The sequence below is a fragment of the Pseudorca crassidens genome, chromosome 5 (genome assembly GCF_039906515.1).
Source record: "Pseudorca crassidens isolate mPseCra1 chromosome 5, mPseCra1.hap1, whole genome shotgun sequence".
NCBI lineage: Eukaryota > Metazoa > Chordata > Mammalia > Artiodactyla > Delphinidae > Pseudorca > Pseudorca crassidens.
The window spans coordinates 66,969,961-66,995,433 of record NC_090300.1 but is presented as its reverse complement, the minus strand read 5'-3'; the positions used below and the strand labels follow the sequence as shown (position 1 = coordinate 66,995,433).

The 25,473-nt window shown below is 56.7% G+C and overlaps 1 protein-coding gene across 1 annotated transcript; it reads right to left on the bottom strand.

Annotated features, from left to right (window-relative positions):
• Positions 1–399: 399 nt before the first annotated feature.
• Positions 400–20,148, bottom strand: EPHB3 (EPH receptor B3). Its single transcript, XM_067738308.1, has 16 exons — positions 19,547–20,148; positions 10,849–10,913; positions 8,965–9,637; positions 6,477–6,632; positions 5,329–5,679; positions 5,052–5,176; positions 4,730–4,889; positions 4,541–4,649; positions 4,102–4,154; positions 2,935–3,057; positions 2,578–2,825; positions 1,854–2,069; positions 1,593–1,742; positions 1,307–1,500; positions 1,048–1,203; positions 400–942 (listed from the first exon to the last, which is right to left on the bottom strand). Exons 1-16 carry the CDS (start codon positions 19,662–19,664, stop codon positions 834–836), a joined length of 3,006 nt encoding a protein of 1,001 aa, XP_067594409.1. The 5' UTR covers positions 19,665–20,148; the 3' UTR covers positions 400–833.
• Between the last annotated feature and the right edge of the window lie 5,325 nt (positions 20,149–25,473).

Below are 25,473 nucleotides of genomic sequence, written 5' to 3'. Positions count from 1 at the left end.
GCTGACGGCCCAGCTGGCCCCACGGCAGGGCAGAGGGCCAAGCTCTCACCCATACTCTCTGTGCAGGCCAGTGCGCGCGCGCGCGCGCGCGCACACACACACACACACACACACACACACACACACACACACACTCTCTCTCTCTCTCTCTCTCTCTCTCTCTCTCTCTCTCTCTCTCTCTCTCTCTCTCTCACTCACTCACTCACATCCGACCTCTGGCTCTGAGAGTCAGTCTCTGGGGGGCAAGGGGTTGCTCCTCAGCCTGCCCCTGCCTGCCCTTTTATGACAGCACCAAGGGCGGGGGTGGGGCAGGGCCCTCAGCCCCCAGAACAAGTCCCTGTGCAAACTGGAGGGGGCCAGCTGGCTTCGGGATGGGGGTGTCACATTTCCCCATTCCCGGAGTTCCCTCCTCCAGTTCCTGAGGGAGGGACTGCTCTCTGCCTACCTGGGGGTCCAGACCCCTGCCAGGGCTGGGCCCTATGGAACCCAGGTGTATTCCCCACCTGACCGCGCCAGGACCTCCAGCACTGAAGAACAGCCAAGTCTGAGGTGGTGGGGATCCCCCACTGGAGAACAGGAAGGCCGGGGCCCCGAGGGGCTTGGGAGGGGTCATCACCCCCTCTCCTAATCCATCTTCAATATGAAGAGGTTTGGGGCAAACTTCCTGCGGAGGGAGCACAGGCCTGGAGGAGAAGTCCTAGCTTGGGCCTTCCCCAGACTTCCATCTTCTGGGCCACAGCCGAAGGCCAGACATCCCGAAGTCCCGAAGTCCAGCCAGCTGGTCAGAGTCCTGCACAGTCCCTGGAGGGCACCCGTCCAGTGGGAGCTGGGTGTCAGACCTGCACAGGCAGCGTCTGGTTCATCTGCAGCCGCATGTCCTGGATACTGCTGAGGATCTTCTTCTGGTGGCCCGCCAAGGTGACCCCGATCCGGAGCAGGTCTCTGCAGACGGGCCAAGGGCACAGTCAGTCCCTCCCCGACTGCCCACCACTCCGGGCCCAGCTCAGGGCCCCCAGCCCTGCCCCTCCAAATGGGAGGCACACTCACTCTGCGGTCATCTGGGCCACCAGGTCAAAGGACGCAAACCCCGCACTGACAAAGCTCTCCTTGTACCGCCCCATCTTGATGGCATCTAGCCAGTCACCAACTGTCGTGAAGGTCGTGTAGTCTGGGACCGTGCGGTCCAGGAGGGGCTGTGACATGCTGTGGGGAGAAGAGAGGAACTTGATGAGTCCTGATGTCAGGGGAAGCAGGGGTAGTGCTGCTGGCTCGGGAGCAGGGCAGGGGCAGAGGCGGAGGAACTGACCCAGACTGGGCACTGGCGATGACCTTAAGGCTGGCGGCGTTGCGGATGAGCTTGTCCAGGGTGTTAACGATCTGGGAGAATTTCGGCCTGAGGTTCCGGTCCCGCACCCAGCAGTCCAGCATGAGCTGGTGCAGTGCTGTGGGGCAGTCCATGGGTGGGGGCAGCCGGTAATCCTGCTCCACGGCATTGATGACCTGAGCCAAGAGCAGGGAACCCTGGAGTAAGCCACCACTCTGCTCCCCAGCCAGTTCCCACCCACCCGAGCGCTCTGGCTGGCCCCACTCACATCCTGGTTGCTCATGTCCCAGTAGGGTCGCTCGCCATAGCTCATGACCTCCCACATGACGATTCCATAGCTCCAGACGTCACTAGCAGAGGTGAACTTCCGATAGGCTATGGCCTCTGGGGCGGTCCAGCGAATGGGGATCTTCCCGCCCTGGTGGGGGGGGCACACGCCCTTCACCCTATGTCTCCGGGCTGATCCCCAGCCCCGAGCCCCTGCCTGGTTGGCCCCGCCCCCAGTCTCCCTCCCGGCGGCTTCCTGTACCAGGGAGCTGGTGTAGGTAGGATCAGAGGGGTCATCCTCCAGGAAGCGGGAGAGGCCAAAGTCTGAGACTTTGCAGACCAGGTTGCTGTTGACAAGGATGTTGCGGGCAGCCAGGTCTCGGTGCACGTAGTTCATCTCAGACAGGTACTTCATGCCGGCAGCAATGCCCCGCAACATGCCCACCAGCTGGATGACCGTGAACTGTCCGTCGTTGAGCTGGAGGCAACGAGCAGGCTCAAGGGGGTGCCCATTGCCTCCTGCCTGGCCGCAGGCCCACCCAAGACCCTCCTGCCTGCCCGCCTGCCCACCCTCTCCAAGTCCTCCAAGACCATGCCTCATCTACCCATCTGACCATGTCCCTCGTGCACTGAGAGTAAGGAAGCTGCCCTCCTATGTGGCCGGCATCTGTATATATCAACCTAATTAACCCCTGTGAGGACCCAAATAACTTAACCATTCTCATTTTACAACCAAGGCAGCTGAGACTCAGAGAGGTTAAGTAAAGCCTGAGGTCACACAGGCAGTAGGGGGCGGACAGAGTCCGGATGAGAACTCTGGTTTTCCTGGCTCTGAAGGCCCAGCTCTTTCCCTGCACCATGCCACCTCAGTAAATATTTGGACTTGAATAGGGTCTGCCTGACTTGTGGGAGGGGGTGGTTTGCCCAACCTAGCTCTCTGGGGGTGGGGGGAGGAAGAGGGGGAGGGGCCAGGGGCTGGCTCTTACCCGGAGGAAGGAGTCCAGGGCACAGTTCTCCATGAACTCAGTAAGGATCATGACTGGCCGACTTTTGGTGACCACGCCCTCCAACCGGATTATGTTGGGATGGTCAAACTGACCCATGATGGAGGCCTCGCTGAGGAAGTCCCGCCGCTGCCTCTCTGTGTAGCCCACCTTGAGTGTCTTGATGGCCACAAACACTTCCCGGCGGCCAGGCTGTTTTAGCCGACCCCGGCACACTTCCCCGAACTCCCCTGCAGGGCACAGGGCACAGATAGTAAGCTATTTCTGTACCCAACCACCTCTGCCCTCCCTCGGGGTCACCACCAGCCTCTCCTCCCCACCGTGCCCCAGGGGACTCACCAGCTCCAATCACCTCCTCGATCTTGACACAGGACACATCGATCTCCTTGGCAAACTCCCGCACAGCCTCATTAGGGTCTTCGTAGGTAAAAGGGTCGATATAAACCTTCATTCCAGGAGAAACTAAGGAAGAAAAGGTGGGTGTGAGAGGGGGTGAGATCCTTGAGCTGGGGACAGTGAGGGAACTCTGCGACCCGGGATACTGCCCCAGGTTCCTCCCCGAGACAGGAACACATTCCCAGCCTCTCTGCTAAACCTGCTCCGTACTCCTCTGTTGAAGCCAGAACTTGCCCCTCCCCACCCCGCCACTGTCCTCTTGGTGAGAACTAGTAACCATGACGGCTAGACACCTAGGATTCTTCTTCTTTCTCCCTCATCTCTCATGATGTCAAAACCTATTTCAGATCCGTCCCTCTCCTCATTCCCACTGCCCCCGACCTTGTCTAGGCCATCAACACTCAGACTACTGCAATAGCCTCCCAGCTGGGCTCTCTGCCTCTAGACTTTGCTCACCAATCTAGCCCACACACCTGTCTTCCTACGACAATACTTTCATAGTATTGCTCCCCAGCTTGAGAGCCTTTCAGATCACCGGTGGTGCAGTCAAGTCCAAACTCCTCTGCCTGCCTTTCAGGACCCTCCAAGGACTGGCCGCAACCACCCAGCCTGGCTTCCCAGCAGCTGTCAAACCAGCCTTCTCACTGGCCCCCCTGTCGGGCACTCTCCCCACCCCACCCACGACCTTCCAGAGGCTCCTCTAGCCAGGAATGCTCTCCCCCACTCTCTAAACCCTGCTTATCCCACCTGGCTCAGCTCAGCCCAAGGCTACGTCCTCCAGGAAGCCTTCCTTTTTTCTGAACTCTCACTGCCCTCTGTCCCAGGAACACCCGGTTTAACACTTAATTGTTCTCTCATTGTTCCCTGTGTATACCTATGTCGTCTTTCTTACAAGACTGACTACCCCTGAGGACAGGGGTCACATCTCACTCATCTCTGGGGCTAGGGGGCGTGAGGTAGGGGCTCAGGAAGTGGCACTTAATTGGAAGCAGGAGGGGGCAGCCAGGGTAGGAGTTAAAGGAATAAAGTCCCAGACAGGGAAAGGGGTGTCTCCAAGCCCTGCAGGGACGAAGGGAGCTTTGGGAGGTTGGGATGAGGAAGCAAACTCACTGTATTGCTGCAGCTTCTCCGTGTACTCTGAATCAGAGCTGTGCCGCTGCTTCCTGGAGGGGCGGGGTGGAGGGTAGGCATGAGACAAGTCCGCAGCTCCTTCCCTTCAGAGGACCCTTGGGCTCACAGGAGGGGCAGAGAGCATAGGGGACCACCCAGTGCCCGGTGCTATGGTCAGTGGCTACAGCTGCCACTGGGTCTCCGGGCAAGAGGCTCAGTGGACTTGGTCCCTGAGGGAATCTGCCAGTAGATTCAGGGGACAGGGAGGGGACAGGACGAGGACATAGGCATGGACTGGAGACAGCCTTTCCGACAAGGATAGCCTGGGCCTAGGAAGGCTGTGGTTCTAGGTCTGACGTGGGTGATGGTTCACCTATGTGGCGAGAGGGCTCTAGGGCACTAAAGGGAAGCTCTAGTCAGCCCCTGGGCCTGGGAGTACCTGAGGCAGACGACAGCAATGACCACAACAGCCACCACGAAGACAAGCCCAGCTGTGGCAGAGCCCACGATGAGGGGGAGCTGCTCCTGGAGCTGCTGGGCACCAGAGCCTAGAGACGGGGAGGGACAGGTGAGTGGTGGGGTGGAAAGTGTGGACAGGGGCAGGGACAGGTGAGTGGGGGGTGTGTACCTCTCTCACTTGTGGTCTCAAACTCAGCCGGGTGGCTGTACTGCCCATAGCCAGCTACGGTGCGGGCGCGGACCTGGACCACGTAGCGGGCGTCAGGCCGCAGCCCGTCCAGCTGCACGGAGTTCTTCTGGCTGGTCACTGTGGAGGCGATGCCCTCACTCTGCAATACCAGGAGGAAGGCTGTGTCTCAGTGGGCCCTGACGCCCATCGGCCCCTGCCCACCCCCCACTCAGTACCCAAGGCTTTGCTCTCAAGGGCCCCTGACACTCTCTGGGGTAATCTTCTTGTCCCAAGGCTTCCTCCTGCCCCTGGAGGCTCTGACCTTCTCAAAGTACTTCATCTCGTAGTCCAGGATGACTCCGTTGGGCCGCTCTGGGGGTGCCCAGGACAAGGTCAGGCTGCTTCCTGAGCTGCTGTGCAGGTGTAGTGTTGGCACTTCAGAAGGGGCTAGGGGAAGAGCGGGGGGCTCATCACGGGCCCTGGCACCCTTCCCAAGGACCCAGTTCCCACGGGACCCCCGATGGTCTGTGCCCCAGGCAACCTCAGCTCTATGTGGGGGAAGATGGCCCAGGCCCTACCCTCCTGTGCACCCTCCTCACCAGCCTGGTTGGTGGTGATATTCACAGCCGCGTAGCGGGGGGGCAAAGGGCTCTTGCCCGAGACACCGTTGACGGCCTGCACCTCAAAGGTGTAGCGCGTGTGGGCCAACAGACGGCTGATGTGGACCCGGCGTTCTGTGAGGCCCAGCTGCCGAGGCACAAAGTCCACGTTGTCATCGCAGCGTGAGCAGGTCGCGGTGCCCCCGGCCCCAAGGCCCCCACGGCACTTCTTGCAGATGACGTTGTACAGGAGGTCGTCCCGGCCGCCCAGGTCCCGGGGCTCACTCCACTCGAGGGTCAGCGAGGTCTCATTCACATTGGAGATCACACCCCGGGGCGGAGACGGCACCGCTGTGGGAAAGGTGGAAGGAGAGGACAGTGAGCTAGGGCCCTAGGACCACCGTCTGTCCAGAGTTCCTGCACACTCCAAGCTGCTTCCCACCTCCTTGCCTTTGCCTCTGCTTTAATAAGCGGATACCTTGCCTACGCTTCTTCGCTGGGCACACTCCTATTTATTTGGCCTTTAAGGCTCAACTCGAGAGGTCACCTCCTCTTGGAAACCTTCCTTGATTCATTCTCTTCCCGTCCTCTTCATTCCTGTAACAATTCCTGGGCATCCCTCCAGCCCAGCACTTAGCACATTATATGGTCATTATCTGTTTCCACATCTGTTTCTCCCACCAGGTTGCAAGCTCCTAGAACAGTGACTGTATCTTTTCCTCCACATCCCTGGCGCCTGGCAATTCCTGGCACTAAAGGCTGAAGCAGGGAAAAAGCAGGACACCAGGCTGCCCCAGGGTTATGAGGTCCCCTCTCTGGTTAGAGTTGGGCCAAAAGAATAGCAGTTCTAGACAGAGGAAGGAGTAATGGACTAGAGGGTCCTAGCCAGTTTCTGATACCCAACGAGGAGCTAACAAATGCTTATTAAATGTTGGTGCGAGGGCTAAGCCTTTCAGCTCACCTGGATTCTGGCTCAGGGCCGGTCACTTCCTACCTGTGCCATGTTGAACACAACATCTAACCCCCCTGAGCCTCAGTTATCCTATCTGGAAAGTGGAGCTATTCATAAAGACTGTTTAGGCACCCCCGGGCTGGCCCGCAGAGGGAAGGCCTGGAGTGGGAGAGTATGAGGATGCGCGTTCACTCACTGGTACAGGCACTGTCTGCAGAGTCGGAGTCTGCGCGGTAGAAGTTACTGTGGCAGGTGCAGATGCTGGAGGCTGGCGAGGTGGTGCGGCTGTTGGGCGGGCAGGGCAGGCAGGGCCCCTCTCCCTGCTTTGCCTTGTAGCTCCCAGGGGGACAGGCTGGGGGGGAGAAGAGGATGGACGTCTCACCTCTATCCCTGCAGATACCAACCCGCCACACCTCTGTGGGAATCTGGCCCTTCCCAAGCACAGGTCTCGGTCCCCACCTCCCAGACTGCGGGGGCCGTGCTGGTACTGCCTAAGTCCAGCTGCAGCTACAAAAGGCCCTTTTGCCCCGAGGAAACCCCACGTCAGTGGACTCCTCCCCGCCCCTGCCCCGACCCCGACCCCCAACTCTGGGGCCTCACAGACGAAGACGTCAGCTCCATCACCCGGACAGCCTGGACTTGTCGAGGCAGGGATGAGAGGGAGGAGGAAGAGGAGGGAGGGGGACGGGAAGAGACCATTAGTGGGCTGGCAGCAGCCTCTACTCTGCTGGGGCGCCCCCACCCCTCCCTGAAGCTCGAGGATAATTATTCCTGAAGATCCTGAAGAACGCCCCAGAAGAGCCAGGAGGTGGGGCCTCTGAGTTTCACAGCCAGCCTCTCTCCCCACCCAACCAGGAGCAGGGCAGCAGCTCCTTTCTGCCCTGGGGCAGGGGTGGGTGCTGAGGAAGGGTGAGAAAAGGAGAGAAAGAAAGCAGGCAGGAAGGCTGGGGTCACCTGGAGTTCAGAGGCCTCAAAGCATCCACGAGGGGAACCCCAATCCCCAAAGGGAGCCCAGAGCTTGGGGCCTGCACACCCCTTCAGAGCCTCTCTTTGGGCCTGGCTCTGGAGAGTCCCCATAGCTACGATGGCCATATAATTTATTATTCAAACTGCACTATTTTGAGAGTGAAAGCGGGCACTAGTAATAATCACATTAGCATGACAGGCATAAACCAGGACTGCCCTGGACACACTAAAGCATATGGTCATCCTGCCCACATACAACTGCCTTTGGGGAGGTCGTCCGGGGTGTTGGGTCTGTGCCCTTCTCCGGGGTTTAATCTCCCTCGACTAAGGTGATATTCCATCCCAGCTCTTTTGAGCCAGTGGGAGAGGGGGCAGGGGCCAGGCCAGCCTGGTTGCTATGGGAACCATAGTGCATTTCCTGCTAGGGACCTGCAAAGTGTTAGCCGCTCTTCAGGTTGTCAGGCTCATCACCCCCACCCCTTTCTCCACTTAGGAGGAGGAAGTCTGGGGGCAGGTTCCCATAGAGAAGTGGAGAGGGGCAGGGCAAGGCACTGTTCACCTTCCCACAACAGCACCCGACACAGGGCCTCACAGCCAGGTTGGGCCTCCAGCCCCCTTACACTGAGGGTTGTGCTAACAGCCAGCTCCCACCCCTAGTAGCTTCAGGTTGCAAGTGCCAGGTGGGAGAACAGGGCAGAGGGGACAGAAGACAAAGCCCTCAGCACCTTGGCCTGCATGGTACAGCACTGGGTGAGGCTGCAGTCCCAGCTCCCACATTCCCAGCTATGAGGCCTAGAGTGCAGAGCCTCTCTGGGCCTTCTTATTGGCTCCACAGGAGACGCAGCTGGAATCTACCTTACAAAGTTGTGGTAAGCCTCAGATGAGAGAACCTCTCATGAACGGGTGCTATAGCTGGAAAATCTAGCACGCTGGGAGGTCTTATGAGTCTCGGCAAGCCACCCAAGACAGGCCTCCTAACCTCCTCGTCTATGAAACCAGGACCAAACAAGCCTTGTCCCCCGTGCATCCCAGGGCTCCCGAGAGTCACAGCTAACGCTTACATGGTGCTGTGCTTCCCCACGTCCCAGGCACTGTTCCAAGGGCTGCCATGCACTGATTCAGTTAAGCCCCACTACAACTCCATGAAGGAATCACCATTAATGTCCCCATTTTGCACATGAGGAAACCGGGGTTCAAAGAGTTAAATAACTTGCCCAAGGTCTCACAGATGGTAAGTGGCAGAGTCAGGACTCAGGACTTCAGAGACTGGGCCCCTAACCTCTGTGCTATAAATACTGCTTCTCAAGATGCAGATGAGACCCCTCAGGTTAAACGGCCAATCACGAGGTGCCTGCAGCTCTGGGTCCCACCTAATACTTGCAGGGTGAAACGTAAACGTGGCACTGGACAAACGGGCGTCTCTGCTGGCCTCCCGAGACTCTGAGCACGTTCTTCAGCTGCCTCCTTGTCAAGGATTCTCCATGTCTTCCTTCCTCTCTCTTTAGTTTCATTTTTTTCTCCTGGTATTCTGGTGTCTCTCCTCATTTTCTCTCATCTCCCTCCTTGCACCATGTTTTCTGCACCTGATACCCCTCCTCCCTTTCCTCCCTCTGCCCCAGACCTAAGGCCAGACCCCCCTGTCTGGCAGGTAGGAAGCGGTGGGTAGGGGGCAGCGGGCGGCTGTGGCCCAGACCCTCCCCAGGCCAGTCCCCACTCACGGCGGCACTGGGACTCCTTGGCGGCTGGCTCGTGGCCGGTGGCACAGGTGCAGGCACCCACAGGCACCATCCACTCCCCGTCACCGTTGCAGTAGAGCTTGAGGGGTACCGACACCTCCACGGCGTTGGCGATGCAGGTGCCAGGGGCAATGACCAGTGAGGTGGGCTCAGCCCCGGTGAGGGTCTCGGGGAAGAGCGCGAAGCCTGCGGTGGTGGATGCGCACTTCTTGTAGAAGGCACGCACAGAGATGAGCGACATGCAGGCGCCCTGGTCCTGGAAGGCCAAGTAGAAGCCGGCCTTGGAGAGCGGCCCGAAGCTGCGCACCTTGGTGTTGACACGGCCGGCATCGAGCCGCGAGAAGCTCTCATCGGGCGCGATGGTGTCCACCTTCACGTAGGGGTTCTCCATCCAGAAGGGGGAGGAGGCCGAGGCCACGTCGCTGTCAGCCTCATAGTAGAAGAGGTTGAAGGTCTCCTTGCAGGAGCCAGGGATGTTGGGGATGCTGTTGCAGTCACGCACAGTGAACTTGAGCTCCACGTAGACCCGCTGCACGTCCTGCCGCCAGATGAACCCTGTGCGAAGCCAGTTGTTCTGGCTTGACTCGCGCACGTTACACACCTGGTACGTGCGGATGGGGTTCATGGCCTCGTCATAGCCGCTCACCTCTTCCCACTGTGCAAGTGAAAAAGACAGAGAGTAAGCACCGGCATTTGCCGGGTGCTTATCACATGCCCAGATCTGCTGTATTTACTTCACAGAGATGCTTCCATGGTGTAGCGGTTGAGCACACAGACTACGTGGGTTCAAATCCCAGTTCTCTGCTTGTGGTGTGACTACGGGTAAGTCACTTAACCTCCCTGTGCCCCCACTTCCCCATCTGTAACATGGTAAGAAGAAGATGTATAAGGAATAAATGACTTTAAATGACTACAGCACTTAGAATGGGGCACTTGGTAAGTACTATGTGAGAATTAGCTATAATGTTTATTATCTTTATGCCTCAATTTCATTGTCTATAAAGTGGGACTGATTGCAAGTAAATGAGGCTGTGAGGAATTAAATCAGTTTAATATATGTAATGGGCTTGCACCAATGCCTGATACAGATAGAGCAAGCATTCAGTAAACTTTGGTTATCACTATTACCATCGCATTTAACCTTCACAGCTCCTTAATAAGGTATTGGGTTGGCCAGAAAGTTCATTCAGCTTCTTCCGTAACATCTCACGGAAAAACCCTATCCAATACATCTGTTGTCCCCACTCCAGAGGAGAGGAAGTCAAGACTCACAAAGGCAGGGACTTGCCCAAGGTCACAGAGTCAGGTCTGGTGACTAAGGGCCTATAATATCACCCAAATCCAGTGTTCCAGAACTTAGTGTAGTTGTAAAGGACATCTAGGGAGGCTAATTAGAACACTTTAGAGACGTCAGGACTACAGGAATGTAACAGTCAAGAAATGGAGGCCCAGAAAGGCAAACTGTCTTGCTCAAGGTCACACAGCAAGTCAGAGATCTGGAACCAAGGTTTCCTTGTTCCCAAGCACCCAGGAAGGAGGGAGATGGTCAGGACAGACATGCAAAGGGATGTCAGGCAGGAGAGGGATGGAAATAGGCTGAAGACAGGCTGGGGGGTGGGCAGAGGGAGAATGAGCCAAAGGTGGTGTGTATGGCGGAGGGGGGACAGAAGCAGGCTGAAGAGTCAGAGATGAAAACACTCACAGAAATGGACCATCAGGCAAAGGAGGAAGGTGACAGATGAAGAGGACGGGGATGCCGCAAGAGGGGGAACTGACAAGCAGTGGGCAGAGGCAGCCCTTCTTGAGCCCTGCTGCAGGGGTTAATTGGCAACCAACACTCAGGAGAAATGGGGGGGGAAGTCTTACCCCACTTTCTGGATGAGATGTCCATGCCAACTCGGACGTCACCCATTTTGTATCCATGAGGGTCTCTGGGGGAGCAAAAGGAGAAAAAAGGTCAGGGGCCAAGTTTAGGATGAAGAGAAAGAGGAGGTTGCCCAGGAAAGGCCAGGACACCAGACATTGATTCCCACCAGGTACTCCCACCCCATCCCCAAGTTCCCCAAACCCTCAGCTCCCCTGGCCCAGAGGAGACCCTGCAGCCACCCCCAGAGATGTCATAGCCCCAAAGATGTCTTGTCCGGCCAGCTGGGAGTGAGTGTCAGCTGCTGACCCCAGGTCTGGGTTAATGAGGCAGAAGCCAGGGCCAGTTCACACACCTACAGGCTCTGCTAATCTCCACACAAAGGGGCTGGCAGGGCCTTTATCCTGGAACAAAGGGCCGTGTGCTTCAGACCCTGTTGCTCAGGCCTCCCCTGACTCCACTCCCAGCACAAAGGCCCAGCTCCACACACGCCCAGGGGAAGGGAAGAGCAGTCACAGGCCAGAGCCCACTCTCACCCAGCCTCCCACAGACCATCTCTGGAGGACAGGACAGGAATGCTCTTTGAGGACGGGGTGAGGGCCACCAAGGCCCAGACTAGTTCCTCTAGAGCTAGTTCAGTTCTTCCTGCAATCCTTGGATAAAAGTACTGTTGGCGTACCTCTTTTACAGATGAGGAAACTGATGCCCAGATACAGTACATATAGGACATAAGGTAAAACTGTTAGGACTTGAGGTGAAAAGTTGAAAGGTGACTCAAATTCAGGTCTATCTGATTCCACAACTAACCCCTTAACCAGGGCCCTCTGACTGCAATATGCCCCTCTGTAAAGGGGGAACAGAGAACACCTGGAAAGCTCCTGTGTATACCCTAAGTCCCAACCAAGATGTCGTCTCCTCCAGGAAGCCTTCCCTGAACCACCAAGTCAGGGTTGGACGCCTTCCTCTATGCATCCAGGGCCAGGTGCTTTGTCATAGCACCGATCCTCTTCTGAGCTTCGGATTTTTTTATCTGTTTCCTTTTGCTCGGCCACAGGAGGCGCCTATTAACGTTTCTGACTTAAACTTGCTCCCCTAGGAACCTGGATCCTGGGTTCTGGCTTGAAAACTCTCTTGACAGTGTGACCCCAACATTAGACCTAGGAGCAGAAAAGAGGCCCCAGGTCCTTTCCCATAGCCTGGAAGAGAGCCAGCAGTTCTCCCCTCCACTCCAACCTGGAATGGGGCAGGGCCGCCCCAGAACTTCTGAAGGCCTCCACGTCAGCAATGGGGCAGGCTGGAGGTATCCAGGAAGGGAAAGGCCCAAACCCCACAGGCTCCAGGCTTTCGGCCTTCGCCACTTTCCGGCAGTCTGGGTCTGAGCCTAGGATGGGGGATGAGGCAGCTGTGGCCCCAGGCCCTCACGTGAGGCAAAGGGAGCAGCGAGCAGCAGCCATTCACTTTGGGGAGTGAGGCTCCCTCATCTTCCTGCAGCAGCAGCTGGTCCCTGGAGGGCCCGGCTGCAGGATGCGCTATCCCAGCTTCATCGTCGGTGGCCTGACAGGCCCCTCTGGCAGACAGACAGACACAGACATTTAGCAGGGGGGTAGAGGGGTACGGGAGGGAAGACGGGATGGGCAGAAGCAGGGGCCCCAGAAACAGGCAAGGAGGGAGACAGGCGGGCGGAGCAGGCGGATGGTGGGCGGCACTGAACTGGAGGGATGTGCTGAGCCGGCTGGCTAGGACCAGACAGCCGGGATGGCCGGCGGTGGACTACAAAAGACAGCGAGATGGAGAGACAAGGAGGCCCCAGGAGACAGACACAGAGACAGAGAGGGAGGCTGCCAAGTAGCCTCTTCGCTAGCCAGCGGCCCGGAGTACCGCTGTCCCTGGGAGCCGTGGAGCCAAGCGCACCCCCTCCCCCCAGCCAGTCCGCCTGCTTGTCTGCCCGCCGCCCGCCGCCCGCCGCCGAGCAGGCCAGGGCTCCCACCGCTCCCTCGCGCTGCCTCCCTCCTCCATCTCCCTCACTTCCTTCTGCTCAGCCAGTGCCAAACCCATCTGGAACTGTTTAAACCCAAATATTCAGCCCCTCCCCCCTCCAGCCAGATTCCTCCGCAGTTTAAAACAAGCCCTGCGCCGGCTCGGAGAGGAGTGGGGGGCGGGGGCGGGGGGGGGGTTTGGTGGGGTAGGATCTTCGTTTCTGCTTAATTTCTGGGGAGCGAGAGAGGGAGGGGGCGGGGATCGGCCCTCGGCCATCGCTCAGCCTTGGCCATCGCTCAATCTCGGCACATTTTTCCCATTAATGAGGAGAGGACTTAGATTTCGAGTCATGTGTGCCTGAGGAAGGGCTCGGTCACCCTGGTGGGGAGGGGGCTTGCTCTCTGGGGGAGGGGAGGGGCCTGCTCGCTTCAGCAAGAGGGAGACCCTGAGGTGCCTGGGTCCCAGCCTCAGGAAGAACATGGGGGGTGGTCCCCAGTATCCATCTGTCTGGGGGTGGGGCGGGGAGAGACCCAGCCCAACAGAGCCCACCTTTTCTATGTGTGTGGCATGTGTGGGTGTGGGTGTGTGTGTAGGTACACACGCGGGGGTAAAGGATACAGTTACAGGGGACAGGGACAAAAGAGGAATGAGGGAGCAATCTCCACACTCCCCAGCTGCCAACTGCACCCGCACCCTCCTCTGTCCCACCAAGTGGCTGCTCCCCGATACAGCCCCACCAACCCACGAAGCAAGCAGGGAAGTGGCCACCAGGCCTTTCTGGGATGTTCTGGGACTGGGGCTTCAATGCTCAGAAGGAAAGCAGCACCCCTTTCAGGTTTCACAGGGCCGCGGGGAACAGCCACGTGGCAGCAGCCGTGTGGCCCCGGCCTGTGCACACACAGACGCACACACATCACCCAGTTCTCAGTGGCTGGGCTCGTTCCCGCCACCGGGGCCAAGCAGCGACAAGTCACACGTATGGTGGACAAAAACACACAAAGCCACAGCCACCCGCAAACACACACACGGCTTCACACACAGCTACAGTCTGTCTTTGATGGACACACGGATACATATGGTACAAGCAGATCAGTCTTCCTGAGACATTCGTATACAATGAGTCTTTCCTACACACAGACTGGGCTTGCCTTAGGCAAAGACTCACTCTCACAGCCCTCAGATGTGCGGATTTCCTGAGACATATGCATACGTGAGGGCACGTGCATTCAATAGTGCGTTCTCCCTACACACCCAACTGCACACTATTGCCAACCACAAGTCACAGTCTTGAGTGTAGTCAAGTACAAACGCAAACACCAGTTTCTCTGTACAGACACGGTGACATGCTCTTACACAGTCACACACAACTAGCATCAGCTGCACATGCACAGATGCCCATTTGCACCAAAACATTCCACAGGAGCATGCAGACACAGTATAAGTATCAATATCTAGAGGTTGTGTAAAGCCTCAGAGGTGCATCCTCCATGCACATCTCACACCCACACCCACACCCACACACCCACACACACGCTACAAGCACGATCTTTCTATGAGGTGAGTTTTCAAGTGGGGTGGAGGAAGAGTTGGGAGAGGGCACTGTCTGCTGAGAAAGCAAAGGTACTGGGGCAGCCTCGGCCAGAGGCTCAGGGAAGGAACAAGCCCCAGACCAGCTTCCCGTGGCCCTGACCCAGGCAGGAGCTGTCACAGGTCACGAGGCTAGGGGTGGGGCAGGGGCATGAGGATGATTCTGGGTGTGGCTGGGTGCAGCCTCCCCAGGTGCAGCCCTTGCCCAAGCATCAGGCCACTTCCCGGCCAGCACAATGCCACCATCCCCAGCACTGAGCCCTTGGGGAGGGGGTGGCACGATGAGGGCATTTAGCCTCAGGAGCTTCAGGCAACACATAAGTTGTGGGCCCAGCAGGAGGAGAACATTGTGGGCACCCAGCCTGTGTCTGAGGGCCTCACTGGGCCGCCCTGGTGCTGGGAGCCTGCCACCTGCCCTAGTGAAGGGCCAGGGACACACAACTTTATGGAGCTGCCAGACCCCACAGCGACCCCAAGCCCCAAGTCACACAGAGCACCCCACCCTGGGAACAGGCATGCCAGTGAGACCAGAGAATCAAACAAATCTAGAGACAGGAGCAAGAAACCCACCGGCCCAAACTCCAGACCGAGGACGTTGAGGTGGTGGGAAAGGTCACGCTCCTGGGCTGGGCCAGCAGCGCGTGCAGGGGCAGGAGGACAGAGGGGCAGGGTGCGGGCAAGAAGGCACACCCTGGAACCCTGCCTGCAAAGAGAGGGAGGAAACTCCCGGTCACTTCGGAGTTGGTCCCCCTCTTCCGCCTGGGGTCCCTACCTCAGCCAACCAATCCAAGGGATCTGTCCCATCTTCTCCCATCCTTCTCCTCCCCTGCGTGTCGGTGTGTGTACACGCGTGTACCAACCTGCACACTCCGGGTGGTCAGCCCGGGGAGAAAGGGGTCTTAGGCAGACCCTGCCATGGGACCTGGAGGGCCACCACCCGCCCCCTGCCATGGCCCCGAGGGCCTCCAGTCTGGGATGGAGGAGAGGGGAGCATCCCAGAACAGAACACATTTTGGTTTTCATTCTTCCCCTCAGATCACGGAGATTTATAATTAAATAAACCTGAGAGGGAGGAGAAGGGAGGAAGAAGCACAGGACAGGAGCCCAAATGCCTCAGTGCTCATCCACAGCCCCCCACAGCCCCCACCCCAGTTGTGGCCCTGCCAGCAGCCAGAAGGACGGATGAACAGCTAGCTTTGGAGCCCTTCCCTGGGAGCCCAGCCACAGCGGGTCTGACCAGGAGTCTGGGGGCGGAGAGGCAACAGGAGACCCGGTGCCAGGGCCAGCCCTTGGGGCAGGGGGCCTCTCCCACCCCATCAGGTGCCCAGATGTATCCAGTCTCCCTCCCCCCACTCCCAGCTGCCCAATCCCGACAAACCAGTTTGACTCAGCACAACAGGCAGGGCTACAATTTTCAAACTATGCAGGCCTGGTGATTCAGCCTCTTCATGCTGTTTAATTAGTGTAAGGCGGGTGGCGGAGGCCTTGCCCACAGCAGCTTTGGGTTAGCTCGCTGCTGCTGAGGCCACAGCGGCGGCGGTGGCAGCAGTTCTGGTTAAAGGGAAGACAGTGACGGACAAACTGGTTCCCCCCAATCCCTGCTGCTGTCCATTGTCGCAGCTCTGAGGTGCCAGCTGAAGACAAACAGGGGCGGGGCGGGGGTGCTGGAGAGCCAGAGGCCACTCGAACAAGTGAGGAAGCCACAGAAACCCCAGCCCGCTGTCCCCTCTCAGCTGCCACCTACTCGGTGGTCACTGGTGCTGCCTCTGAGAAAGAGATGGGTCACACACTGCCTGTCCCCCGCCAGGGCCTGCTTCCACTACAGCAGCAGCTCAGCTACAGGGCTTGCCTGGGAGAAGGCTGTCCAGTCCCCCCTCTTACATCTGGTAACTGTTTCTTTTTTCTCAAAAGAGTCTCTTCCCAGCAGGGACCTCCTCACCCCATCTGAGGTATAAGGACCCTATGGTTCAGACATCCTTCCTATCCCACGCCCTGTTCCTGGTCCGCTCACCTACTGGACCCCACTCCCTGGTTCATGGTCCTGAAGGGGAGAATGGTCTTGGCTTGGGGGACTGGGGGACATTACCTGAAAGCAGAGTGAGCAACAAGGTGGCCCTGTTTCCCTGTGAGTGAGGGTAAAATCGAGGGCAATTTGTGTGTGTGTGTGTGTGTGTGTGTGTGTGTGTGTGTGTGTGTGTGTGCAGGTGGAAATCAATCAGAGGGCAAGGAGAGAGGTGTTTCTTCAACCAAGGAGGATAAGCCAGGACCCTGGCTCCATCCTCATGGAAAACTGATGAGATATTTGGATGCAGAATCTTCATGAACCCCAAGTATATAGGGAGGAAGAACCACCAGGTGCTAGACAGCATCTAATCAATGAGACCATGAGGGACAGCGCCTACAGCTCAAGGACCCTGGGCCTAAATATAATGACCTCAGAGGCCAAGAGCCTAAAGGCTCCCTAAGGCCAAGGGCAAACCAAATCCTGGCAAAACCAAAGGGAAGGCTGGGTGGAGCAACCGAGTGAGATCCTCCACCCATAAAGCTTGGGGGGCTGAAGAGAGCTTCAGTGCTGGGCGTCCCACCCAGCCCTGTCCTCTGGCCACAGCCCAGGACCCCCAGGTCCACCCATCCCGCCATTGGAGCTCCAGAATAGGGATGGGGTACAGGCAGGAGTCAAGGACAGCTGTCTCCTGACCCAGCTCTCTTCCCATCCCATCCTTTCCCTCCCCAAGCTGGAAAAAGATGGAGGTGGGGGGACAACTTCCTCCCCAGACGAACTTTTCCTCCTCCCATTATTGCGTCCTCTAAGCTCCCTCCAGCAGGGCAAGGGTACACACCAGTTTCACTTTCTGGCGCTCCCCAAGGAGCAGACCCTAGGGTAATAATAACAGTTAATCCTTGAATAACAATGGCTGTGCTAAGCACTTGACACACATTAAGGATTCAATCTTCATAACAGCCCTAGGAGATGGGTTCAACTACTATCCCATCTCACAGTGGGTTCGACTACTATCCCATCTCACAGTGAGGGAGAGCAGGAGTGTGGTTAGGTAGACCACTGGGCTGGGGTCAGCACCCTGAGGCGTCATCTCTCTTTTTCCTTTCATTCTCACGCCAGCGGAAGACCCTAAGTTCTCATATATGGCAAAAGTGAAGGAACTCGTGAAAGCCACACTTGGGAGGCACTGCTACCTTCCTAGGGGCACCCCACACTGGCCTGGCCTCCCAGCCACCACCCACCCAGCCAGGGAATAGCCCCAGATCCCACTTCACAGCCTGAGGGAGGAGGGGACAGAGTAGGGGCAGTGGTCCCACTGTCCTCTCTTTCCTGGGCTGCTACAGCTCATCAGGCCTTTGCCTCCTGGTCAGCCCTTTGGGTCCTGGGCTTGGAGGCCTGGATGCCAGCTCCCAGCTAGGGCCTGCCAGCTGGGGTCTAGAGGGACCAGCAGATTGTGAGGGGTGAAAAGGAGGACGAAAGGAAGGGAAAGAGGAAGAAGGGAGGGAGGAAAGAAGGGGTGAGCCTTTTCAGGTACCCCTTGCTCACCTGACCCAAACCACGCCCCCACTCCACTCTCCGAATCAGCACCCACCACGCCCCACAACAAGGGCTCTGGGGCCTGGCACACACAGTCCTGTAAGTGCGTGTGCCTGTGTCGCCTCTCCCGGGCTAAGACACAGACCTGGGAACTCCAGCAGGCTCCCTGGCTCACACCCTTGAGGCAATCAACAACAAAGCCCCACACCGGTTTCTCACGCCTGTGATTCTATCACACACATGTGGGAGAGCGTGCACAAGCGTGGGCGCGACCTCGGTGTGTCTGTCTGGATTTGCATGCGTCCACCCGTGTGAATCAGTCTGTCAGCACCAATGGGCTCAGAGATAAAAGACGTTCAGAAGAATGTGTTTTTCCCCCTGGAGAAAATGAGAAAGAACCAGAGAATGCCTTTCTCTCCGAACTCTGTTCTTTTTTCCTTCCAACCTTCAAGTTTACCAATTACGAACATATGAACAAACCAAGTCGCATGGAATTCATATGTTTGTTCTCAAACTAAGAAAGTGACCGGATTTGTTAAAGATACCAAATATAAGTACTGCCTATAATCCCAATTTCCCCCAAATTTCTGTGGTGTCCTTCCCTCCACCTTAAGGAAGGTTTATTTTCCCTCATTTAATGGCTCCAAAAATTTTGGGAACTGTGCGTTTGTGTCTGCATCTGTCTGTATGTCTATTGTTTAACCAGTGTCAGTGCCTCTGTTCCCTCAGGCTTGTGTCAAGTGTGTGAACTCTCCCACCGGGGCCAAAAACACTTGGGCTGTCCATCCAACCACAGTCGTTTGGAAGTTGGAGCAGTCTCGGCAGGTTTCACAGAACCCATCGAGAGAAGCCCGGCCTTTTCCCACCGGCTAATGCGTAAGGCACCGGCTCCGGCACTACCTGGGACAAGCCCCGGAACCTCAGGGGTTCGGTGGAGACCCCAGCACACGGGGTGTCCTGCTAGAAGGCAGAGGGGGTGCCGCAGAGCCGCGTGTAATGCCCGGTGAACACAGCACCTCGTGGATAGTTGGCGCTCGTAAACCGTAAACAATAACAGGCCCCCGCCTCTCCATCCCCGCAGCCATTCCCTGACAAAGCGGGGTGCACGCACTCACACTCTCACTGATCACTCCAAGGGGTTCCGAACCAACGCCGCCCCTCAACCTGGGGAGTCCCGCTTCGCCTCCACCCTCCACAGCCCCGCATCAGCCTCAGAGCCCCCGCCTCGCCTGGTGGGTCGCCCACACTTCCTTGCCTCCAGAAGGTGCCCGACGCCCCGCTCCTCTGCCCTGAGTGCGGGGTACTCCCTCAGAAGCTCACGGCCGGGCCATGACTTTCGGGGACGCTCTCCCGAGTTGAGCTGCCCGCGATCTCGCAACCGGCAGACTGCCTGCCACAGAGGTAGCTGGAGCCTCCGAGGCGGCGCCGAGAGCGTCCTCCCCACCCCATCCTCCGGACCCTGGAAAGGGCGCGGGTGACCGAGCTTCCTCTGAAGTGCGCCCAGCCCTCATCGGACCAACACCGCAGACCCTCCCCGGCCCACGCTCGGGCGACCCCGGATACCTTAACCCTTGGACGCACCCCCCGACGCCGCTCACCTTCCAGCGCCCGGCAGCCGGAGGGCAGCAGCAGGGGCAGCAGCAGCAGCGGAGAGAGCAGCGGCAGGAGCCCCGGCGGCGGCGGCGGCGGCGGCGGCGGCGGGCGGGCTCGGGCCATGGCCGGGGCGGGCTCCGGGAGCCGAGCCGAGCCGCGCCGGGCCGCGCCGGCGGGGCTGCGGGCACCCGCGGGAGGGTCCGCTCGGCGGGCTCCGAAGAAGGCTCGCGCACGGTGGTCCTACGAGATCCAGGCAAGGAGAGGGTGCAATCCAGGCAGGCGGCTCCGGGACCGAGGCGGCGCCCTGAGCCGGGCGATGCTGAGGGATGCGGGCAGGTCGGTCCCAGGGGAATCTGGACGGACCGGTCCTGGAGGATCCGGGGCGCTTGGAGAGCTCGGAACCAGTGGACTCGGGGGGGCGGGCCGGGGAGGGAGTGCGCAAGTGGTGGTAGTTCGGTGTGCACAATAATCCAGAGGTCTGCTGCGGGTCCGACTCGGATCGGGGACTCCGGGTGCGCGCGCCGTCCGGGGTCCGAGCTGGGTTCTTGCTGCGCCGCTCACGTACTCACTTCTGCTGTCCCCAGCGCTGGCGCGGCCGCTCTGGGCGAGAGGGGTGGGGCCGGCCGCCTGCCTGTCATCTCTGAGGCCCCACCCTTAGCCATCCTCCACCCACTCACAGACCGCCAGGCGCGCTGGTTCGGCCTCGAGAGCACTCTGCCGGAGTTCAGTTGGCGGCGGCTCCATCACGCCCACCTTCGTTCTCTGAGGACTGGGGTGGGCGGGGCCAAGGAAAAGATGAATCAGATTGGGCGGAGCGATACTGTCCGTCAGAGGGAGAAGCCCGCCTCCTGTCCCCCATTGGCGTTTAGTAACCGAACCTGTGTCCGGCGAGGTGCCATCCACGTACAACGAGCCGGGGGCGCCCCCGTGTGGTCTGTACGTGCCCAGGGCCGCCGCCATGTGCCTGTGTTTCCAAGCACGTCCTGACACTAACGAAACTCGGCTTAGGCAATACCAGGTGGGCGTCCTCCGCGACGCATCCTGCAACGAGGGCCTTCTCGCTTGTTTATTTATTAATTCATTCACCTGTGTATTTCATCATTCTTTGAGTCAAAGACTCTAGCAACTTCTGGCGATACAACAATGGATAAGACAGAGGTTCGTGTTCTCTTGGAGCTAGTTTAGCGATGGAAGCAGGCATGAAGTTATCACAGCAGAGTGTAACTTATTATTATGGAGGAAGGACAGAGTTGCTGGAGCACATGTGAGAGGGACGGCTATGTCTGGCCCTGAGGAAATGACATTCAAGCTGAAATGTGAAAGATGAGTAGTAGGTGAAGGATGTGTGTTTGGCGGGGGCAGTTTCAGGCAGAGCAAACTGTGTGAAGTCCCAGGGGCAAGAGAAACATTTATCGGAGGAAGCCGAAAGAAGTTCAGAATATCTTAAGCGTAGAGTTGGAGGCTGAGGGGGGCCAAAAGGAAGCTTGGAAATCGGTGTGGGGGACCAGAGGAATTTTTTTTTAGATTCATAAGGCCTTCCTGGGGTGAGGGGGGGAGGGTTGGGATTGACATATACACACTACTATATATGAAATAGATAATAAGGACCTACTGTATAGCATAGGGAACTCTACTCAATACTCTGTAATTGCCTATATAGGAAAAGGATCTTAAAAAGAGTGGATATATGTATATGTATAACAGATTCACTTTGCTGTACAGCAGAAACTAACACAACATTATAAATCAACTATACTCCAATAAAAATTTTTTAAAAAAAGGCCTCCCTGAGAGCTAGGGTTTGAAGCAGAGCCATTACTTTATCAGATTAACATGGCTTCTCTGGGAAAGAACAATGGGAGGAGGAAAGGTTGGAAACGGGGAGATTAGAGAGAAAGCTGTGCAGTGGTCAGGCAGAGGAAGATGGTGACTTGGACTAGGGTGGTGGCTGCGGGGATGGAGAGAAGTGGGCAGGTCTAAGATATTTTAGGGGGCTTCCCTGGTGGCGCAGTGGTTGAGAGTCCGCCTGCCGATGCAGGGGACACGGGTTCGTGCCCCGGTCTGGGAAGATCCCACATGCCGCGGAGCGGCTGGGCCTGTGAGCCATGGCCACTGGGCCTGCGTGTCCGGAGCCTGTGCTCCGCAACGGGAGAGGCCACAACAGTGAGAGGCCCACGTAACACAAAAAAAAAAAAAAAAGAAAGAAAATAAGATATTTTAGGAGGGCTTCCCTAGTGGCGCAGTGGCTAAGAATCCACCTACCAATGCAGGGGACACAGGTTCGAGCCCTGGTCCAGGAAGATCCTACGTGCTGCGGAGCAACTAAGCCCGTGCGCCACAACTACTGAGCCCACGTGCTGCAACTACTGAAGCCTGCGCGCCTAGAGCCTGTGCTCTGCAACAAGAGAAGCCACCACAATGAGAAGCCCACACACCACAACAAACAGTAGCCCCCGCTCACGGCAACTAGAGAAAGCCTGTGTGTGGCAACAAAGACCCTTCGCAGCCAAAAATAAATAAATAAATTTATTTTTTTAAAAAAGATATTTTAGGAGGTAGAGTCACAGGATTTGTGATTGGGTGGTTGAGAGGTATGGGGCAGATAGAGACATCAAGAAGAACTCCCAGGTTTCTGGATTGGGCAAATGGACTTGTACCCCATTTGCTCAACAAATATTTGCAAAGTGCAATAAACACTCTGAAAAAAAGTCTTGTTTATTAAGAAGTAGAAGTTATTATAGCCTCATTTTACAAACAAAACTGACATCTAGAAAGGCTTAGTGACTTGCCTCAAGTCACAGTGCTCATAAGTGGCAGGGTGGGATTTGAATCAACGATTGTATAGCTTTTAGACTCACTCATTCTACTTAATCAGAGACCTAAGGATCACCTAGGTTCTTGTTAAAAACTAAGAAGTCTGAGCCACCCACCCATCTTGGATGTTGGGACTCAGAATCTCTGGGGTATGGGGCCCAGGATTCTGCATTTCAAATAAGCATTCCAGGTGATTCTGATGCACGTTGAAGTTCAAGAGTCACTATCACCATGCAGCCTCTTACTGTCCTAACTGGAGAAACATCCCTCCATGGTCCCTCTGAACCTTCCCCAGCTACCCTAAGATTCTGAGGATAGAGAGTGTGAGAGATCAGATTCTAGGTGGCCTTGGAAGCAAGATGGTCACTCTTAATCCTCTGACCATGAAGTACCCTAGATGTGGTGCTAAAAGCTCCATTAGTGTAAATGAGGTCATGGATCCATTGCTCAAAGACATTGCTGCTCTAGAGAGCTCAAGCCTCCCGGCCAGAGGTATGCATGGGTACCTGGGGCTGGGGTGGGGGTGGGGGGAGGAGGATGCCATGAGATTCCCAGATTCCACACCCCCCAACCCCCCATCCCCAGGAACTTCTGCCTTCGATCTCTTCTTAAGCCCTAGAGACTCCCAGCAACATCATTCAAGGTTCTAGACCACAAAAGGGATCTTGGAGATCATCTTGTGCAACTCCCGCATTGTAGAGCTAGAAAGCCTGAGGCTCAAGAGATAGGTCAGCTTGCCCTAGAGCCCCCTCTGCCCTGGGGCGCTGGTTGCAGCAGGGCAGGGTAATATTTCGGCAGGTGGCCTGGCAGTAGCAACACCTCCCAGCTGAAGCCCTGCTCGTTGTAAGGCAGATCCGTGAGGCCGACACTCCTGTTTGCCCAGCATCTGTGCCAGGGTAGGCCTCGCCCTGGACAAACACAGCCTGTCTGGTGGCAGGCACAGTCTCCTTTGTTCTTGGGCCTGATAGCAGAGGCAGCCGGGCCAGCAGGTAACAGAGGGCCCGTCCTCACCGGATGTTGGCACCATGGTTCCCACGGGAATGGTTCCTGATCAAGAGGCCGACAGGCTGGAGGGCACCTGAGTACTGGCTACAACAGCCTGGGGCAGGAAGTTGACCACCTGGCAACAGAACAGACATGAAAGGAGGGCAGGTGGAGGGATAGGAACTAAAAGCCAGGCCAGATAAGGAGAGCTGGGACACCTCCATCTCTCCAGGCCTGCATGGGCAGAAGGTCCTAACCCTCTTATCTTTCCAGGCTGACGAGGTACCAGGGAACCCAGGGAGTGGGCCACAACCTTTGATCCGGAATGAAGGAAAAACGTCCAGACTGAGGTCAAGATGCCTCTCTCTGTGCCCATCATTCTTTGTCCATTTGTTTCTAGGAGGAACCTGAATATAGAAGCAAGACCTTGGCCTTTGGCATCAGAGGGACCTGAGTCCAAATCCTAGCTCAGTCATTTACCAGCTGGGGAACTTATGATAAGAAGCTGAACCTTTCTGAGTCCAAGTATCTACAGGAATGAAGGTGGGACAATAATCATACCTCCCTTGCAGGGCTATTATGATGCTCTGGCCAAAGGGTCAGGAGCACTGCAGGTGCCTAATAAATGCAGGTGCCTTATAGCAATTAACACTCAGGCCCCAGAACCAATCTTGAAACACGATCAGTTTAGGGATAATTAGAAGAATGTGTGTGAATTGAATTGGGGCTTAATACTCCTGTGGCTGTGACCAACTCCAGATTCTCTTTGAAAAAGATAATAAATATGTGTCCCTGGGTTTGCAGTTTGGGGATAGTGGCAAGAAAGACAAAACTGGGAGAAGAGGGCTTTGGGGCAGTAAGTGATGGAGGGATGAGTGCTCTTTGGGCTTCAGTTAAGAACTAGGGTGGTGGCAGGGAGACCAGTGAAGAGGGCACAGGCAAGATGTGATGGTGAGAGGGCTGGGGTCATAGCACAGTAGTCTGAGCAATGGGGTGGCTGGTCATTTATGGGAAGAGAAGTAAAAACTTGGGGAGGAGCAATTTGGTTGGGGGAGAGGGGAAATAGGGACGGAGGGTGTCATTTTGGGCTGGCTAGGATCGGGAGGCCTGTCAGCATGGAGCAGATGGCTGGCTTCACCACTCCCACCTCCTCCACTGACCCTCTTCATTGCCATCTAAGCAGCCTCAGTTCTGGTCTCTCTCTGTCCCTTGGAGGCACTACCTCAGGACCTTGGCACTGGCTGTTCCCTCTGTCTGGATCTCTTCTTCCAGCTCTTACAGAGCTGCCTCTCAGAATTTAGGTCTCTGCTTAAATGTCACCTCCCTGACCACTTGGATCTCCTCCCTCCTCCCCCACACCATCACTGTCTATCCCATTGCACTATTTTATTTTCCTTATACTACTTAGCACTAGTTGAGATTATATTAGTTAGCCATTTGTTTACATGTGCATCGTCTGTCTCCCCTTCTAAAACGTTAGCTTCCTGAGAACGAGGGCTTGTCTTATTTCCCACTAAATCTGCAGTGTAAGGACCACTGCCCTGCATGAAGTAGCAATTTACTAAATGAATCAGTAAGTACAGCAAATATATGTGTGATGCCTGCTGCCACGTCCTCTTCCCAAGCCTATGGCAGACGTTGTTCATCAATTATGGGCTCTTTCCTCAACGTGATGCTGCAGACAGCCCTTGTCAATCTCAGAGTTGGCATAGAAGTTCCACCTACCTGCCATCACTGCAGTGGACAAAGGCCCTCTGCTGGCTACCGTGTGACCTTGCATGAGTCTTTTAAAGTTCCTTGGGCTTCAGTTTCCTCATCTGATGTCTCATCCAAGAGGTAGGGGAGATTTCCACCCCTATGGGTGGGGCCTCCTGTAAAGAACTGACATCACGTGCAGACATGCCAAATCCCCTCAGACAGGATGCTCAGTTGAGTCACAATCACTCCTGCACTTTTCTGTCTCTCTGCTTTCTCCATTTTCTCATCAGCCCCAGAAGGCAAGCCTAGAAAGGACCTTTGACACCTGGCCCAACAAAACCCTCATTTTCAGATGAGGAAACTGAGCTCACAGAAGAAAAGTCAATTGAGCCAGAAATCTAACAAAGCCTAGTTGTCCACACCCAGTGCTTTGGCT

Coding starts and splice junctions, on each gene's coding strand:
- EPHB3 (XM_067738308.1), bottom strand. CDS start 19,664: ATGGCCCGAGCCCGCCCGCCGCCGCCGCCGCCGCCGCCGCCGCCGGGG. Junction 4,155..4,540: donor ATTGCTGTCGTCTGCCTCAG/GTACTCCCAGGC, acceptor CCGCCCCTCCAG/GAAGCAGCGGCACAGCTCTG. Junction 3,058..4,101: donor GGAGAAGCTGCAGCAATACA/GTGAGTTTGCTT, acceptor TTTCTTCCTTAG/TTTCTCCTGGAATGAAGGTT.